General features: G+C 35.9%; 1 protein-coding gene across 1 annotated transcript in view; it reads left to right on the forward strand.

Annotated features, from left to right (window-relative positions):
* LOC150106738 (synaptogenesis protein syg-2-like) overlaps positions 1-21,464 on the forward strand; it is a 393,852-nt gene that overhangs the window by 327,788 nt on the left and 44,600 nt on the right. The window contains exon 7 of the mRNA XM_090392677.1: positions 10,473-10,707. Coding sequence (XP_090248803.1) covers positions 10,473-10,707 — 235 coding nt within the window. The remainder of the gene's footprint in view (positions 1-10,472; positions 10,708-21,464) is intronic.

The following is a 21,464-nucleotide window of genomic DNA, read 5'->3' on the forward strand; positions in this document are numbered from 1 at the left end:
TGGATTTGGTGTATAAAGGACTAATAATGTACAACAATGTTCGTTGGCTTAGTCGAGGTCTTGTTCTGAAACGATTTGTTGAATGTGTGGATGAGATAAATCTCTTTTTGACTAATCAACTCTTATAAAGAAATGTATGACATTGTGTTGGTTTGTAAGCTGATGTTTTTTTGCAGATTTTTGTGAACATTTAAATGACTTGAAGAACTTTAAACCACAAGGCTCTGGTAAGACTCTTGATGTTATGTTTGATGACATAAAGGCATTTGAAATGAAACTAGCAGTTTTATAAGAGGTATTTAGATATTTTCCAAACCTAAAAAAATACATCAGTGATCACCAAAAGGATGAGAAAACAGACTGCCAATGTCTTCAAAAGCTATTTTTAAATGTCATTGTGTGAACTGTTGAGCAGTTCTCTCTAAGATTTGTTAAGTTCAGAGAATTAGAACAGACTGCAAAATTCATTAAGTTTCCAGACACTATAAAACTTAATAAAATTAAACTTGTGGGGGTTTTCGTGGATGAATATGGATGATTTTAAAATGCATTTGACTGATTTTCAAAGTACGGTGATATCTCGCTAAACCGAACTAATAAAAACTGGGCTCATTTGGATTAGCGAATTTTCCCCAAAAAGACAACAATAACATGCATTTAAGACAAAAATAATCACATCCTAATGGTACATAAATTTAATTCTGTAAATAAATGAAGTAACTGATAGAAAAAAAGCTACTGTACTGTATTGTATTGTAAAACAAAAAAAATAATACAGTACACAAGTTTATTTTAGTAAAAAAATTAATTTCTATGTACCTGTATTGTCTAAGATTCTGATTTAATAAAATTGCATAGATCAGTACATAACTTAATTTGCATAAAAAATATCACTTTTTTTGTACACAACACAAAAAAGTTTCACAAAATAACCAAAAACAAAGTTTTTTATTTCTTTGTAAAAAGTCACTGATTTTCTTTGCTTCTTAGAAGCTAAATTTTTTTGAATGCTTCTTCTCGGAGCTGCATTAGCAATAAAATTTTGTGGAATGGCGTATCATTCTGCTTAGCCCATTCTATATGCATATTAACGCTGTCAACTGCCTCTTCGTGTTTTACTTTTTTTTCTTTGAGTTCGTCATCATTGTCTTCTAATTCATTCTGTAGCATCATATTTATAATTTTAGCACCTGATTTGATTTCGAATTCACCTTCGGTTCTACCTGTAATACATTCCGTAACATCTGTTTGTGAAATTTCAACATCTGGATTTATATTTTTAACCAAATTATGCACGTTTTTAATTTCCTCTTTTTGTGTATATTCGTGATTCATGCCAACAATACAGTACGTACTGTACAGTATAAAAAAGCCAACATGAACACACAATACATCAAAAATAGGCTTCCAGTATAACTGTACAATGGACAGTATGAAAAAAATACTATACTGTAATAATAATAACATAAATAATAATAGTTAAAATAATAATTATTAAATAAAAATAATAGTACACAAAATAATAATACGTAATAAATAAAACTTTTTTTCTTCAAACTGCAGTTCGGATTACTGGAGGATTCGGACTAAAGAGGTTCGGATTAGCAAGATGTCACTGTATCTCAATTTGGAGGCAAGAATTTGTTGACCTAAGAGTTAGCTTGGAAAATATAGGCTAATCATGCGGACTGTAAGGGATTAAGAATTAATAAAAGAATATCTTTAATTTTATTTTCTTTTATTGTGCTTTAGTCAAGTAAAATGATTATGATATTGTGCACAAACTTGAAAAAAACGTATGTCTGATTGATCTTTATAAAAAAAAAACAAAAACAAAAATTTCAGAATTATTGTTTACTGTTTTGCTGATGTAAAAATTGCGTATTTAAATTGTGGCTGTATATGGCAGCTGGAATTACATTAAAGGAAAATAAAAAATATTCATGCTATCAACAGGATAGAAGGACTTTTAAGTAAAAACTCCATCACTACTTTTTACATTCATTCAATCTTGAATGACTTACAATAATCACTCTTACAATATTCTATGATTTTACTGCTCTACGAGGGTGGTCTGAAATGTTCTCAGCCTTGACCATAGATGGCAACACTATCGACAAGATTGTTTTTTTTTCTAAGTTGGTACATCTGTCATAAGCATCCATGTGAAATTGCAAGTCATTCTATCAAGTAGTTTGTTTTATACAGTTGTCTGAAGCAAAAGTGCTTCCTGTATCCCTTGAAATGGATAAAATTAAGTATCGTGGGATTATAAAATTCTTTGTAAAAGAAGGTTTAATGCCAAAAGAAATTCATTTGAAGTTCATAAAAGTTTATGAATGCATTTGAAAAGAACATGCAGGATATATTTTGCATCTTTATTACTTTATTCTTACTCTTATTTCTATCTACTTTATTCTATTTCTTATGCATTACGCTTTTACTTAAGTTATTACAGATTATCTAATATCTAATAAAAAACAAAGGTTTAATGACAAAAGAAATTCGTTTGAAGTTCATAAAAGTTTATGGTCACTCTTCTCCTTCATTTTCAACTATTAATAAATGGGCTGCCGAGTTTAAACATGGCCATACCAGCCTTGATGATGATTCACGTGAAGGACATCCAAAAAGTGTAACAACACCAGAAATCATTGATCAAGTGCACAATATGGTATTGGATGACCAGTGAGTCAAAGTGCATAAAATTGCTGAGACTATAGGCATTTCAAAAGAACATGCAGGATATATTTTGCATGAAGAATTGCAAATGAACATGTAAAACGATGTCTCTTGTTCTCATTGTATATCTTACACTATTACTTTTACTTATTCTTCTTTTACTTTAATTTCTCTATATATCTTTACTTTCTCTTTATCTTGGTTTTAACTTTCTCTATTCTTTATTTACTTTACTCTCTTTATTACTCTATTCTTACTCTTATTTCTATCTACTTTATTCTATTTCTTATTACGCTTTTACTTAAGTTATTACAGGTTATCTAATATCTAATACCTTGGGAACCTTGGAAAATTTATTTAATGTTTCGACTGCATCACCAAGATCTCGCTCTTAGGCATTAAATATAATTAAGATCACCTGCAGTATCTCTTTAAATCTATCTCAGGCTTTATTGACAGTCGTGGCTACTCTTATTTAACTTTGTACACAGGTTCGCATTTTTTTAGAAATGGTGCATTGGAATAAGGATCAGTGAATACACATTCTTTAACTTAACATAAATATATTTATTAAACTAGGATACATTAATACAGTTTCATAAATGGATTGGCTCTTCAGAAAATTAAAAGCTAAGAATTATAGTCTCATGTATTATACACACATTAAAATACACAGCAATATTATCACACACCAATCTATAATCTCAGTCATTCTGCTGCTAAGAATTGTAATATCTCATATGTTGTATATACATAATAAACATGCAGCAATACTATCATACAAAAATCTATGTTCTCATCCTAAAACAAATTTGTTCAAGCAATATATATGTATTTCAATCAACAAGTTTCTCATATCTAAATTATCTCAACTATTCTTTAGTCTCTTAGACCGGGACAAGTTATCACAATTTAACTTTATATATGTCTCGCCAAGCATATACAAATTTGAAGCATATACAAATATGTATATGCTTCAAACAACAAGTATACCAATTTTTCTCTAGCCTCTTAGTCCAGGACAAATTATCATAATTTAATTTTGTAAATGTCCCGCCGAATATCAGTCAATCTTCCGAAATGTTAATCATACATTTAAAGGTTGTACTCACAGTTCTTCTCTTGACACATATATTTGAACTGACTCATTCATCTCTTATCTGGTTCCACTGACTTCTTTTCTGTCCTGGGACTCAACATTTGTGCAGGCTTCTTTTTTCTTTAGTGGCGTTGCATCTTGAAGGGTTTTCGGGGCCTGGAGCACACTACACCGAAACTGATTGCTTCTCCGTCTTGGGCCTCAACATTCGTGTGGGCTTCCTTTTCTTTAGCTCCATCGAAAATCCAAAATCCAATTCCGAAAATCTTCCATTGGAAGATTTTCAGGGATTGGAGCATATCTCACCGATACTGCCTTTTCATCCTGGGCCCTTAACATTCGTGCATGCTTTTTTCCTTAGTGGCATCGCATTGTGAAGAATTCCCAGGACTTGATGCATATTATGGTTCGACTTCTCCTTAGACATTTCCTTACTTCTCTTCGGACGTCCAACGGACCCACAATGCTGAATTCCGAGACACTACGAGAGGAGACTGCACTTCCCTCTGCTTTTCTGCATACCTGCTTCCTTCCTTGCTTCTGCAGATCAGTATACTGCCATTGCATCGCTGAATACTTGCCTCCACCTACTACATACAGGATCTGCTGCCTCTGGATACCTCGATAAAAAAAAAAAGCCTCTCTGCAGACTGGCATACTGCCTCCGCCTACTACATACTGGATACTTGGATAAGAAGACCCCTGGATCTTTTCTTGATATTTTCTTATACTTTCTCTTGTGGTTTCTGGATTAAGGTTTGAGAACCCCTAACATTCCCACACAAAAGGAGATGTGACTTTCAGAGTTGTTGATTACTTTTGTTTCCCCCGGAACACACAAAAACAATCTTATTCACTACGGGAGATCCTTAGTTGTTTGCCACCTGTTGTTGCACTGTCGTTAAGACATGCATTAGGTTAAGCTTCAAACAATTGAAGGCACTTTACATTTTACAAACAAAGCTTCTAAGCTCTTTCTTTGAAATTGGAACCACTTAGAAATGACAGATCGCTTTCTAGGGTATTGCCCTTGAAATACACAGCTTAACATTCCTACTGTTTCAATACATACTTGTATGGTTTTTCAAATCACAAAAATTATTCTAACTACAGTTAATATAAACCTTATATAGAAAATTCCTAATAACAAAATTCCACAATCAGCTTTAAATTACAGTTTCCTTCTATGTACACTATTTGTGACCTCTGTAAAAGTCGATGCAAAGTTAAGAAAAAAAATTCCTACTGCATTGAATTTTACAAACAAGCTTTGTGCAAAATGGATGCTGCGCTTGCTCACAGCAGATCAGAAATGCACTTGCATGAACATCTCTGAATACTGCTCGATTTATTACTATGGATGAGACTTAGATTCACCATTACATACCAGAATCCAAACAGCAGTCAAAACAGTGGACAGAAGCTGGTTGTTCAGTGCCAAAGAAGACAAAGTCAGTTCCATCAGCAGGAAAGGTCATGGCCTCGGTGTTTTGGGATGCTAAAGACATTTTTTTATTAATTATCTTGAAAAGGGTAAAACATTAACTAGGGAATATTATTTCGATCTTTTAACCATACTAGACAAAAAAATTTGTGAGAAAAGACCCAATCTGCAGTAGAAAAAAAATCATCTTTCATCAGGACAATGCACCTGCATACAAAGGTGTTTTGAGCAATGGGAAAATTAAGGGATCTGCACTATGAATTGTTGGAACATCCACCCTATTCCCCAAATTTGGCTCCCTCTGACTTCTATCTCTTCCCAAAATTAAAACTCTTCATTGCTGGTCAGCATTTTTCTTCAAATCAAGAGGTGATTGCAACTGTAGTGGGGTATTTTGCAGATCTTACTGAGAACAATTACAGGGATGGGATAATGGTGCTAGATCATTGCTGGAATAAATGTATTAGTCTTAAAGGAGATTATGTTGAAAAATAAAAATAATTTTCAAATTATAAATTCGTTTTTTCATTGTTAGGCTGAGAACTTTTCAGACCACCCTTGTAGTGTGATTTTTGATTATTTGAAAGGTTCTCCCAATATCGAAAAGACACCAGATATTATGTTCTGCAAAATTTCGGTTGGCACATGAGAAAAATTTGCATTAAAGATTTGGCGATTTTGGCACGCACACTTGAAAAGGTTGCCCACCCCTTATCTAGGTTGATTAATACGTAAATGGTAGAAATATAAGTTCTGATAATATTGGAGTATTGACAGATAACAGATTAATTTGGAGGAAAATTGTCAATAGAAAGTTAGTAATGCAGTAACGTTTTCATCTGGTATTATCATAATATCTTGTACATCTCTGAGAGCACATCAAGAATTTGATAATGGTGAAGATTTGCTCATATGACTGTTTTAGCACATTATGCTGCCATGAATCAGCAGATGCACAGGTTTTGTGGACTTCTGTTTATTTACAATGTCATTGCTTATTGCATCTGCTCTGTGTTTTTATATTATTTTATTTTATTTTATAATGGTAGATAAAAATCAGAGTAAGAGTAGTGTTGCTTTCTTTGAAACAATGGAAGACTCATGAACCTATTATATTAGATGTTGTTGTTATGTGCCATCCAGTCGTTTTTGACTCTTGGTGATCTTGTGCACAAAGGTTCTCCATTCCACTCACCCTCTTGTCCTTTCTTTCAGCAACTGTAAGTTCAAGTGGGTAAATCCATTAATGTGGTCCATCCAACTCTTTTGTGGTCTTCATCTTCTTCTCATTCCCTCAGTTTTCCACAACATAACTGTCTCTTCCAGTGATTCATTAGCTTGCATAATATGTCCAAAGTACATCAACTTCTGTTTAGCTATCATCGCCTCCAAGGAGCATTCTGTCTTTGTATTCTCTAAAATCTTCTTATTGGTCATTCTTGCAGTCCATGGGATTCTTAATAGTCTCCTCCACCCCAATAATTCAAATGAATCAATTCACTTTCTGTCTTTCTTCTTAATAATCTAACTTTCACATCCATACATCACTACTTAAAATGCCATTGCTTTGACAATTCTAACTTTCGTGGCCTTACTCACACCGATAACTTTCATAATTTTTGTCAGGTTTAACATAGCTTTTTTTAGCATGACTGTCCTTCTTTTAATTTCATCTCCACATTTACCATCATTTCTGATTTTGAATCCCAGTAAACTAAAACTTTCAATGATTTCTATTTTATTACATTACATACTAAGATTAAAATTATTGAATTTAGTAATGAGGCATGTTTAGACCATCATGCCTGTTATAGAGGAATATGCAGAGAAAACAAAAGACGATCTAGCATTCAATGATTTTAACTTTTTTTTTGTTTGTGAAAATTATTTAAAATTTTTTGTATGTGTACTTCTGACATTACTAAATGCTTTATTTATGTCATTGATGTACATGCTGTATATGACTGCTTAAAAAGTTATAAAACCATTACATGCTTCCACAAGTAAAAAAAAAAAATATTTCCTTTGCGAAGAAATTCATTATACAATTTTGGTTCTGAATCCTTACATGATGACTGAGCTATGCCTGTTCTCAGTTATTTGTTGATACTACAAAATTAGGGAGAGTTGCAGAGAGTGGTGCTGGTGTCAAGTCTTTCAAGAAGATTTAATTAGAGATTTATCTTAGATGAGTGAGTTTTAATCCTTATACGTGCAACAGTTTCCACTTGGAGAGTAGAAGTACAGATTCAGGATCTAGTAATCATGGTCAAGTGGAATTCAGAGGACATACTGTGAGAGTGAGAGCTGCAAATACTACATAGCTTGTTGCTGTACTGATAACAAGGACACTGAAAAATACAATTAAGGAGTGTGTATCACCATACAGAGGCTTGATCCAATCATATCTAAACTATTCTGAGAAAATTTGGTCATATGGTTTCCATCATGATGAGGAAACTCTAAAAAGAGTTCCAAGTTAAGTAGGTATGATATCAGGACTCTGAAATGCAGGTTATGGGGAGAGGTTGAGAAAATGTAAATAGCTGAGTTTAGCGGATAAGAATTAAAAAAGGTAATATAGACTTTTAAGTTGGCGAAGGAATTCACCATAAATAGTATCAAGAGGACTATGTAGTGGAAAGTAAGAACAAAGGCTGTTATTAGTTGAGTGTGGTGATCTTTTTTTACATGAACACTGATAGATTAATGCAATGTGCTACTATACACTTATGTCAAAGATTTGTTTTCTGGAAAAAAATAATATGGAATTGAATGGAAATAATTTACTGATGAAAATAAGTATTTACACGATGTTTTGCCAACTCAAGCTAGCATTATTGGGACGCTAAAAATACACACTCAGAGAAAACTGAGGACAAAATGACCCCAACAGTAAGGATGGTCACATGAATGGTGCCCACAGTGGTGCCCTTTGTGGTGATCTTCTGTGATTACTGCTGATAAAAAGATAAAATGGTGTGCCAAAATTTGTGTAGGATCATTAGGAATGAGGACAATCAAAGGGATTGAGGCTATAGTAGTGCTCTTCATGGGGATCTGTGATTACTGCAAATTTTGGTGCAGTGCCAGTGTAGCTTCTTTGCATATGGACGCTACACTTAAGACTAAGTGCCCTGGTAATGCTTGCTTAAACTGGATCTCATGTAAATATTTAATTTATTTAATAAATTATATTTGATTCTGGTTCCATGTATTTTTTTTTTCCCAGAAAACTGTGATATAAGTGGCAACATCCACAAAAATTTGAATATAGGAATATATGTTTGCTATAGCACGTTGTGAATGCTACAATATAATAATAACATGGCTTAGCCACTACTAAAATTTAGTGTTCCTGTTCTACTAGCAACATTCTACTATTATTGTCAGTAGTCAGTAACTGTTGTAACAGTTATCAATTTATATTTTATTTAGATTCTTATATGAATGTACTCTACTGCAAAATGGAAGTGACTTTTACATTGTATACTTGTACGATCATTTGCATAGATATGGATGGGAAATAGCAGGGTGTCTACACAGGATAAAAATGATGTTTCTGCAGTGACGATATGTAGGAGTAAATGGAATCAAATGCAGCAGTTTTTTCTACCAGTTGAGTTTGGCAAAAAATTACAGTAATTTTTGTTTGAACATTGACTGACATATCACTAGAACTCCTCTTCACATTCGCAACCATTTTCATTCAATAACTTATATATATATATAAAAATTTTTAACTGTTCATTTGATTTTGCTGCTTTTTGGATATCCTAATTACTGAATTATTTGATATGATTTACTTGCATTATTTATATTTGATTCTATTTATATGCTGCAATGATACAAAGTCATTGTTCATGATGAAACAACAATGTTTTTTTTTTTTTCATTTCCCTTACTTGTGAATGAGAAAGAATTACATATGAGTGTTCATTATATATAGAAGTTATATACATTAAAAGTAAATGCATTAAAAGGTTATGTATTGTCAAATAACTACGCCTTGTTATTTAACTGAGCAATCATTAATATGACTCGCAACAGTTTGAAATAAATGTCATTATAAAGTAGCAGTTAGCATCTGAAAATGCCAATGGTTGAAATTTCTCATCCAATCCTATCTTTCCTTTTCACGTTATGCTCATTGGCTTGTCACAATTATAGGCTTCTTAGAAAGCTGCATACTGCTTATGGTTAATCCTCTCTGCTATATCTGTAAATTAATCATTACCCATTGTGTGTTTATCCAGTATGCCTGTTTTACAGGATGAAGAACTCAAGTTTCCAGGAATAAAAACCCTACTACCTCTTTGTCAGACTAGTTAACTTGCCTTCAGCTGAAAAGCCCTGATAAAGGGTCTTCATTCCTAGAAGGGATTTGAACCCAGTCAGAATGTCAACAACTGAAAATTAATGTCATTATAAAATAAGATTTATTTTAAACTGTTGTGAGTCATACAATACTTATTTAGTCAAATAATAAAGTATGGTTTATATTTATGAACAATCTATACCTATTTGCAATCCATTTGTATGAATGTCTCCAAAATAGCAGATCTGGATCTGTGAATTTTTTCTGTGATTCCCACCCATGAAAGGTTGTAAAGCTATAGTACATTAGTACTGTGGTTGAGCTAAGGTTTTTTTTTAAACAAAAAATTATTTTTTTTTTACATAATCTGGAAACTCAGCTCTAGAGACCGAACATGGAACCTTTTTAAGTTATTCAGGCTTCAAGTAAACATTTAATACAAAGAGAATATTATAATTATCAAACCTGTAACATAAGTGCCTCTTAACTCAGTTGGTTTTGACAGTGCCCTTTTGCTGGAAAGACCTGGGTTCAAATCCTATCTGGGATGTGAAGAACTTTTATTAAGGGCTCTTCATCTGATGTGAGTTAGCTGGTCTCATACAGAAGTGGTAGTGTTTATTCTCCCAGGAACATTTTCATCCCACAAACCAAGCAAACAGGCTAGAAAAACACATGCAGTACACAAACATAGGACACCAGGATTAACCACCCTATTCCATTGGATATGGTTTCAAATGCCTTCATAGTATGGTGTGTCTCTATGCATAAGCATAAAACAGAGAGAGAGAGAGAGAGAGAGAGAGAACATAATTGAGATAGGATATTGCTAATGCATATATATTTCAAACAAAAAAAAAATATTTTTAACTAGAAAATTTACTAATGAATAGAGAAAAATATTTTAACATCATACTTTTAAATTTCAGGCTTTTCCCAATCAGCTATTAAAATATCCAGTAAAACAGCATCCTGATGGTTTAGAAACTAGCACCCTTGGATTGCAGTTCAGAGTTGAACAGAAACATTTTGATGAAGAAGATGAGATGAGGCTCAAATGCACTGCCACATTATCTAAAGTAATTAATATGAGAAGTGAAGAAAGAGTAGTTGGGAGCAATCATCGAAGTTCTGGATTTCATGTAGCAGAAGATATAGGTGCTGGTGAGTAAAAAAAAAATGTTTTTTAAGTTTTAATCAAGGATGAACACCATTTATTATTCTTATTTGTAGTAGTAGTAATAGTAGTAACAGAGCTGCTCCTGGTAGAGACATTAAAGACATCTTTGAGTTAAAAGCATATTTGGAAATGTTACTCTATATCTCTAATTGTTTTATGACATTATATTCAGCACATCTAATGTTAAAAATAAAGTTTAAAATGGTGGAAAATATATTTTAATTGAGTCATTTAAAAACAAGAATGGATGAATTTTTATTAACAAAAGATGAAAATATGATGAACACCAGAACCATTTTTTCATTGAAATTCATACAGAAAATCTTCATTACCCATAGTGATATAGCAGATTTGTTGATAATGCATAATAGTGTTGATATGTATTTACACATTTTAATTTATTATTATTATTACGAGAAACTTCTAGGGAGTCAGGGACTCATTGAGAGAGGCCACATATCACCTGCACCACCTGGCATACCTTCTCTTGAATACATTCACGCTATCTACACTAATCATTCTTCTCCTCATCCTCCATAAAATGAAAAATTCCATTTACTGGTATCCTGTATCCTTAAGATATCCTTTAGAAGATTGTAGGTATGTTTTATCTCCCCTTTGTCTCATGTTTTCTACAGTCCACAAATTCTCAATTTTTCCTCATAACCAACATTGCACTTTCCCAATGTCATCTTCATTCCACAAAAAGCAAAACAGGTCAGAAGAACATACGCAATTTACAGACATGATACACTGGCTTCATAGCCTTAATTGCTTCAGCCATAAATTGAAAACAACAGCTTAAGCCTGATCATTTTCCGCTAACATATTCCTACCAATATAATATGACAGTGGATATCTCATCACACCAAAGTGCATGATTTTACATTTACTGACACTAAACTGATAGCCATTTTCACATGCCCACAATTCTATTGTATTCAGATCACTCTATAAGCACTGCATATCATCCACATTCCTGATTAACCTGCCTATCTTTGCAATATCAGTAAATAACTATGGGTCTCTAGTCAAATCCTTCCCAATATCATTCATGTAAAGACTGAATAACAGTGAACCAAGGACTGATCTCTGAATTACCACTGGTCACCTTAAATCATTCAGACTCATGTTTCTTATACACCACTTTTTGATCTGTCAGTCAGCCATCCTTTTATCCAAGCTAATAGTTTATAATCCAATTCCATATTCTTTAACAGCCTTTCATGCTGTATCCTGTCAAAAGCCTTAACATATTTCAAAAGTAATAGTGGTATATGGCAGAACAGAATCCAGGAGAAAGTAAGTAACTAGTGGTGACTGCAAGGTTCAGCTGGAATCATATTATTATTATTATTAAAACAAGACCTCATGGAGTCAAAGACTCATCTAGGAGGTCCTTTTATCTCACACACATCTCATCATACCGGGTCTTAAACACATTCAAACTCCTTGCAGACACCACACTCTCAGGCAAGGCATTCCAATCATTCACAACTCTGCACGAAAAAAACCTGCCTCTCACTCCCCTACTCACACCCTCTTTATACAGTTTCCAGGTATGACCTCTGGTTCTCCCCTGATCTCCCACTATTCTATGTAGAACTTCTCCACCATTAATCCTATAACAACCCCTCACCAACTTGTAGGTCTCTATCATATCTCCCCTCTTCCTTCTCTCCACTAGACTCTGCAAATTACATCTTTTCAATCTTTCCTCATACTCGACATTCCAGAGGTCAGAAACTACCTTAGTCAGTCGCCTTTGCACCCTTTCCAACATCTCTTCATCCTTCTGAAAACCAGGTGACCAAATCTGGGCACAATAGTCCATGTGTGGCCTAATCAAAGCCTTATACAATGGAACAAAAATCTCCCTACTTCTACACGTCAGTGTCTTCCTCATCATTCCCAGAAGTCTTTGTGTTGTCTTCACAATTTTGGCGATGTGTCCCCTAAATTTTAGATCCTTATCCACTATCACTCCCAGATCTCTTATTTCCTCTACTTCCAACAATATATTCTCACCATGCATAAATTCTGCATCCCATCTTTGTTTTCCAAATTTTAAAACCTTACATTTTGCAACATTGAACTCGCATCCCCATTTGCTTGCCCAATCACTCAATTTATTCAAGTCTTCTTGCAAGGCCACAACATCTTCACTACTCTTTATGGTTCATCCCAACTTTGCATCATCTGCAAACAACTGAATATCTCCATCCAAATCTTCGCCAATATCATTAATATACAAGTTAAATAGTAATGGCCCTAAAACAGATCCCTGAGGCACTCCACTAGTGACTTTCCTTTTCCTGGATATTGCACCCCCATACACAACTTGTTGATACCTATCAGATAGCCAGTCTCCAATCCAATGCACTAATCTAATATCCAACCCCATCTGCTCTAGTTTGACTGTCAACTTATCATGAGGTACTCTATCAAAAGCTTTTGCAAAATCCAAGTATATTACTGTGTATCCTTCTCCTCTGTCCAAGGAAGCAGTCACTTTATTGTAATAAGTAAGTAGATTACTAAAACATGACCTCCCTTTAGCAAATCCATGCTGTCCATCAAAGATTATACCATTGTTGTCAACCCAACTCTGGATCCTAGTTCTCACAAGCTTCTCCAACAACTTAACCACAACACCTGACACACAGATAGGCCTATAGCTTGATGCTTGAGTTCGATCACCTCCTTTATGAAGTGGCACAATCTTGCCCTCCTTCCACTCTTTAGGGACTTGACCAAGTGCAAGACTCGTATTAAAAAAATATGTCAAGGCAGGTGTCAACACTCTGGCACATTCCTTCAGAATGCGCGGTGATATATTATCAAGTCCCACAGCCTTATTTACATCTAGTTTACTCAACTCCCCAAACACCTCTTGCTCACTTACAGTCAGTCTCTCCTCCCCATCATCAACTGCTCTTAATCTCTCCATGAAGTCACATTCACAAGATTGAAAGATCTTTATGAACTGCTCATTAAGTATCTCCACCACACATTCTGCAACAGCTGTCTTTATACCATTTCCTCCAATCAATGTCATCCTTCCATAATCATTCTTTCTTTTGCTGGCTACATATCGAAAGAACTCCCTAGGATTCTTTTTAGCTTCATTAGCTAACTGCTGTTCATACCTCTCTTTAGCTACTCTCACCAACCAAGTCGTCACTCTCCTTGCCTGGTCTTTGTAGAACTCATGAAATTGGTTACTTCCACTTCTCTTATGCTGCCTCCACAATGCCCTTTTTCTCTGTATTGCATGCTTAATCTCTTTATTCATCCATCTCACACCTAACTTATTTAACCTTCTCACCCGTGGTATACATTTAGACATTGCATCCACTAAATATTTTTTGAAAATCCCCCAAGCTGCATTGATCTCTTTTCCAGCTAACTCCTCATTCCATGCTACACCTGCAAGCTGTCTCCTGAGCTCTTCATAATCACCCCCCTTGTAGTTCCACATATACCCTTTTTTCACAGGGGTCCTTGCACTGCTGGCAACCACCCAAGTAATCACCTCATGGTCACTTTCACCAATTGGTGGATGATTTGATACCTCATTGATAATTACATCTTCCGATGAGATGACCAAATCCAAGACCCTTAATCCTCTTGTGCCCTCTGTTACATACTGTCTGAGGTAGTTATCCCTCAAAAACTCAAGAAACTCATTTTCTTTACTTCCAGTTGCTATCTCTTCATTCCAGTCTATATTGCCATAATTAAAATCACCCATAATGATCACCCTTTTCTTATTTGCTTGGCTTATTTGACTATACATTTCACTATCACCACCATCCACATTACCAGGTCTATAACAACATCCCACCAAGTATTTGATTCTATTCACCTCTATCTCACACCATACTGCCTCAAAACCACTGGCCCCATTTCCCTCTTGCATCTCTACCTTGTATGAACATAACTCTTTCTCTATCATCAATAGCACTCCCCCTCCCTTTTTACCCCTTCTATCCTCACGAAACACATCATACCTTTCCATCTCTATTCCTGTCAGGATGTCATCCTCATCTAACCATGTCTCACTTATTCCGACAATCTCTGGGTGCACAGACGCAATTAGTGCAACCATTTCATCCGCCTTGTTTCTTATACTTCTAGCATTGGTATACAAACACAACAACTCATTTCTGGATCTACAGCTAGTTCCACTGATACCACTCACTCGATGTGATCTCTCCATGCTGGACTGGGGCCATTTCCCTTTCTGCTTCTTCATTTTAGAACCCTTTGCAATTCCATCTGTTTCCTTTTGATCCCTGATCATCCCATTACTTTCCTGCCTACACATTCTCTCACCTCCTCTTGGAGCATCCACCTTCGCAAGCTGTGTATCCCTGTCCACCCTGAGCCTCGCCGTTTCCCTGCTCCTCTTGCACACCTATTCTCTCATTTTCTATACTCATACCACTCACTTCTACATTCATTTCCACTCCTTCAATCTCTCCTGTCTTACTCTCCTGTTCTTCCACATCACTCCCCTCTCGATCTGATTCATTCTCTCTATTCACTTCTCTACCTTCCAGCAGCAGTCTCTCCAAGCGACTCACACCATAACCATTCAAATGCAGTCCATCGCTCCCATACAGCTCACTTCGTCCCTCAAACTCATTCCACACATTAACAAACTGTACTCCCATCTCCTCACACATTTCAGCCAGAATATCATTCATAATCCTTGCTCTCCGCAATCACTACTTTTTAATCTGAAAATAAATATTATTATTATTATTATTATTATTATTATTATTACCACTGGCTACTTCAGGAGTCCTTAGACTCATCGAGGGAGGCCCTAAACATCATGTTCACACAGCTGTTCAACATTCTCACAGTATCTATCATACCTTGCCTTGAACTCGCTCACTGTCATAGCACCCACAACAGACTCTGGCAGCTTATTCCACTCATTTACCACTCTAAAAGTAAAGAACCCAGCTCTAACACCCCTGCTAACCACGCTCTTGTCCAGCTTCCATGGGTGTCCCCTAGTTCTCCCACCACCAGTCTTGATCTCAAAAATATCATCTGAATTAATCCTATAGAATCCTTTTAGCAATTTGAATGTCTCAATCATATCTCCCCTTTTCCGCCTATCAACTAGTTTCTGCAACCCACAAATCTTCAACCTGTTCTCATATGGTTCATTCCATAGACCTGCTATCATCTTAGTCACTCGCCTCTGGATCCTCTCAACCTCCTCCCCATCAAGAAGGAACTGAGGTGACCAAATCTGGGCACAGTAGTCGAGATGAGGTCTTATCAGGGCTCGGTACAGAGGTACAATAACTTGTTTTTCTCTGCTCGTCAAGGTATTTTTCAACAACCAAGTGAGTTGATGAGCTGATTTAGCTACTTTCGCAATGTGCCCCCTAAACTTCATCTCCCTATCCACCAACACTCCCAAGTCCCTGGCCTCATCAATCTCTTGGAGTACAGTTCCACCAATGTGGTATACTGCTGCTAATCTTTTCACTCCGAAATGCATAACCTTACATTTTGTCACATTAAATTGACATCCATTCTCCTTAGTCCAGAACTCCAATCTATTTAAGTCATCTTGCAAGACTTTGACATCTTCTGCATTCACTATCGCCCTACCCAACTTTGCATCATCAGCGAACAAATGAACTGTCCCACTTAGACCCTTCCCTATATCGTTAATGAACAGATTAAACAGCAGTGGTCCAAGAACAGAACCCTGTGGCACACCACTAGTCACAGGCCGTTTTTTGGACTCTACTCCTGAATAAACTACTCTTTGATATCTCTCCATCAACCACCCAGCTATCCATCTCACCAACCCTATATCCATTCCCATATGTTGTAGTTTACGGATTAGAATTCCATGTGGTATCCTGTCAAATGCCTTTGCCAGGTCCAGCAGTATCACTGTAAACCCATTTCCCTTATCCAGTTCAGCCGTCACCTTGTTATAAAACTTGAGCAAGTTACTGAGGCATGATCTACCCTTCACAAAGCCATGCTGTCCTCTGTACAGTATCTCATTTTCATCAATCCATTCCTGTATTTTTCCTTTGACTACTTTCTCCAAGACCTTGACAACGACTCCTGATATGCTGATCGGTCGGTAATTTGCAACCATAGTCTTGGATCCTCCTTTATGCAGTGAAACTATTTTCCCCTCTTTCCACGCCTTTGGGACTAAGCCAGACCTGAGACTCAGATTAAACAACATGGTCAAGGGCACTGATAATTCATTAGCCGCTTCATGCAAGACCCGTGCCGGTATACCATCCAATCCCACAGATGTATTCACATTAAGGTTCTGTAATAGACTATTCACCTCCACTTCATTCATCACAATTCCCATATAAACTAATGGTTCCTTCATTTTTTCAACGTCACCACCTGGATGATATACTTTTGCAAAGTGCGCGCTCAGTAACTCCACTATATCGACTGGTTCAGTGAACTCTTTACCTTCGTCATTCCTTAAAATCATTTTGCCATGTACAGTTTTTTCCTTGCTTGCAGCATATTGAAAGAACTGTTTGGGATTCTCTTTTGCTTGCATAGCTAGTTTCCTTTCATAATCGGCTTTTGCTGTTTTTACCACACTCGTTACCCTTCTGGCCTGTACTTTATACCATTCGTGTGCCTGCAGGTCACCCCTTTCTTTAAATTCCCTCCATAGTTGTTTCTTTTTTTGCAGCTCAAGCTTAATGGTGTTATTCATCCATTTAACCCCTCCTTGTTTCACTATTCGGACCTTAGGTATACAATCAGCCATAACCTCCTGTAAATGCTCTTTGATCACTTCCCATGCTCTATCGACGTCCAGCCCTTGCAGTTGTACATGCCATGTCACTGATCCAAGCAATCTCCTAAGCTTGTCATATCCAGTTGTTTGCTAATGATGCAAAATTGTATAGGGTAATAGTTAATCAAGACGATGATTTAAATATGCTGTCAGTAGGAAAAAGATAATGGGTGTCATTTTAATGTGGAGAAAGTAAAGTTATGCATTTTGGGAAAAATCAATTACAAGGTGTGTACAACATTGATGGAACTGTACTTCAGGAAATAGATGAAGCCAGGAATTTAGGAGTAGTAGACAGAGAGTTCAAGTTTAGAGGGCATATTGCTAAGGATGTCAAGGTAGCTCATAAGATTACTTGGCTGCTGAAGAACATCCAACAAGCTGTTATTCGTGTTTATACAACCTTAATACATTCACAGCTGGATTGCTGTGCTTGGGTCTGGTCTGATTTCCTAGGTTTCTTGGGGATGACGAAGTGGTGGAGAGGATTCAGAGGCAAGTGACCAAGATGGTGAGTGGTCTGTGGATTGCAAAAGTTGGTTGATAGGCAAATAAGAAGGGATATGATAGAAACATTTAAGTTGTTGCTTAAATGTTTTCAGGACCAAAAGGACTTATGAAGTAATACAAAGTTTTTAGGTATTGAAATGACTTTATTATATCTATTTAACATAAAACATCATCATTATGTAGGAAAAAAGCATAGGTTTTATAGAATTTCATGGGACACATGTGTCCCAATGGACGTAAAGGGTTGCAAATAAATTAAAATTACTAACATTTATGTATTGGCTTCAACTACATTTTACTAAACATAACAGTACATAAATCAACAAAAACAACAATGGATGTAAAAAAGATAACCACTATAATCGTAAATAAATAAAAATGAGCAAATAAAGTCTTTTAGTTATGGTATTCAGCAAAGCAATTTCTGTCGTTTGTATAGCATAGGTGAATGTTACATGTAGTGCAAGTGTTATTAGTGCGATTTTCAAATTTTACTTTTAGCACAGTTTACACATCTTTTACATGTATTCATTTTCGCCATGGAATGTGAAGGCATGAAACGTTTCAGAAATATATGTTTTGTACTTGTCACCCTCATAGGTATGGCCCTCTTCCTCAAAGATAAATCGCCAATCAAAGATCGAGCTATGACCTGTCTGTACTCAAGGCAGGATAGTAAAGGGCCCACAGCACATTTATTTTTGTGAAACTTTGTGTAAATGATATAGGCATTATTGACAACTATATCCAGAAGATCAAAAAATAGACAGAGGTAGTACTTTATCTTTGATTTACAATCCAATTCATAGCACGCCTTGCACTGATCCACATAAGGTCGACACCTCCCATGCTTTTGTTGTACTTTATGACAATTTCAGAGCACTTTACATCAGTCTTTTCAGCAGATCCTACCTTTTTCTAACTAAATCTTTGAAGTTAGTAGTCAAATAAAAAATTTCAGTGGGCGTCAATAATGAATCTTCATCTCTGTCTCCACAAATCTGAACTTCTCCGAAAATATAATCAACATCAGGAAAGCTATTTGGTATGTATGTATTTTTTTCCCATATGAATGTAGGGCCACTTACTTGCGGTTTATTTTCTGTTTCAGGTTCTGTTGCTGATAATTCCAATGTATTTTGTGCTGGGTCTTCAATTTCAACCAACCCCTGCATCCGCATCCTAAGTTATAAATACCTGGTCTTCCTCATCAAGTTCTAGCGCGTCTTCATCATCACTGTTTTCTGCTACTAAACACTGAAATATTTCGGTATCTTTCAGTTCAAACTGCATACACCTTTTTATCGACATGTCTGTAATGATAAAAAACAAATAAAATACAAAAGTGGGCAAAATAAATAAAAAAAGACTGATTACAACAACGAGTAATTTACTTGTAAAATATGCCCCTTTACGTCCACAGGGACAACGGTGTCCCTTTATGTTTTTACTAGTTTTTATGGAATATTATTTCAAAATTTTATTGTAAAACATAATAATACTATTATTTACTTACCATCAAATGAAAATATTGCACCATAAACATATAACAAACAATATTCTATGCAGAAACACTTATGAAAAGTTCTGAATACAACGCGCTCTGAACGTACAATTTGCCGTGCAACTTTCTTTTGACAAGTGGCACTAACGTAGGGTTTCCAGTAATAAAATTATCAAAAATGTGTTCCAGATTATGCATTTGCTGGAAAAAAATATTGACATTATTCTGGTTTACATACATAATCAAGATTTTATGTGGGGGGACATATGTCCCATGGTCGTTAAAGGGTTTTATAGGATTATTTCAGGAGAAATGTTTCAGCACTTGGCTAGAGGGAACAGAATGAGAGGTCATCCCTTGAAGTTGAGTAAAATTGTGGTTAGCAAGAGTGTGAAGACTAGATTTTGGAGAGCTGTGGATGAATGTAATGCTTTGCCAGAGTCAGTTATGAGCTGTGTCTGTTAATGAGTTCAAGGAGAGGTATGATAGGTCGTGTGAATAGTTTGAGTCTCCCACAATGAGTCTTTGGACCCCATAGAGATGTCTATGCAATAATAATAATAATAATAACAACAAGAGGGATGGATGCACATGATACTTTTGAATTATGATATCATAATCCAAACCAACCATAGCATTATTATAAAATGTGAGCAAGTTATTCAAACATGACTCTTGGTAAACCTACACTGTTCATTGAACATGTAGATTCTCTGTCAACCCATTTCTGTATGCAATCCCTCACCACCTTTTCCAAAATCTTCACACCACTCCAGAGATATAGCCGGGTTGGTTTGAATGCTGTTTTATATACAGATAATCTAGTGTTTTCACTAATTTCTCTCTTATTCCTTATAAGTTATTCAACTGACTTTCTGCCATATCCACTTTGCTAATTCTGTTGTCTATTTCCATATTTAATTTGCCATTTTCATTGTGCCTAAATAACAGAAATATTTTACTTGTCATGTCATGATTAAAACACTTAAGGAATAGAACAACGTAGTTAAGGATATAAATTAAATTAAACTTTAATAAATATTTTCCGATATTTCGGCAATGTCACATTGCCATCTTCTAAAGGAACTTACACAAAAAAGCACGTGCACGTAGGCACTAACACAGTAACTGGAAATGAAGAGATGAAGCTATTGTTCTCCTAAAAGTCCTGATGGTGCCCTCTAGCGGGCTAAGTAGGTGTTCTTGGCCGTTGGGCTGAAGGTCTGCTGATGTAAGCCTCCCAAATTTGGGGCAGTCGCATACAGCCAAATTTGTTGAGGTTTGGAGAATTTCTTAGGGCTGAGGCTGATTCCATAAATAGTCTTTCGTATTTGTATTTGCTACGGTGTATTACTGTAGCTTTCTTCCACCGTATTCTGTGGCATGTATCCAGAGCATGGTCCGCAAGACCAGAATGGCTGTACTTGTGAAACCAGATGTAGTCCTTGTGTTCAGAAATTCTGATATTCGCTGTCCTGCTTGTTTGGCCAAAGTAAGACAGATTACAACTGCAGGGGACCTGGTATACACCAGGTAGGTCTAGGAGAAGGTTGGTCTTTAGTGGAGCGGATAAGGGATGCCAATTTTCTGTAAGGTTTGTAACAGGAGGTCAGGTCATGCTTTTTTAAGATTTTGGTAATCTTTTCCGAGGTGCCTCGGATGTAGGGAATGATGATGGATTTAGAGTAATCCTTTTTGTGGAGGGGATCTGTGGTTTGTAAGTTCTAATATTTTTTGGACTTTTCTTGGGGGGTAGCCATTGGCTGAGAAAGTGTTGAGGATGTGATTTAGTTCAGTGTTTAGGGCCAAGTCGTTTGAACAGATTAGTTTAGCCCTGTTGTATAGTGTTTTCACTACTCCATATTGTTGTGTGTGTGGGGGGGGGGGATTGTTGGTGAATGTAT

This window comes from Typopeltis vanoorti, chromosome 5 (genome assembly GCF_054136105.1).
Source record: "Typopeltis vanoorti isolate ZY-2024b chromosome 5, IOZ_Tvanoo_1.0, whole genome shotgun sequence".
In the NCBI taxonomy this organism is placed as follows: Eukaryota; Metazoa; Arthropoda; class Arachnida; order Uropygi; family Thelyphonidae; genus Typopeltis; species Typopeltis vanoorti.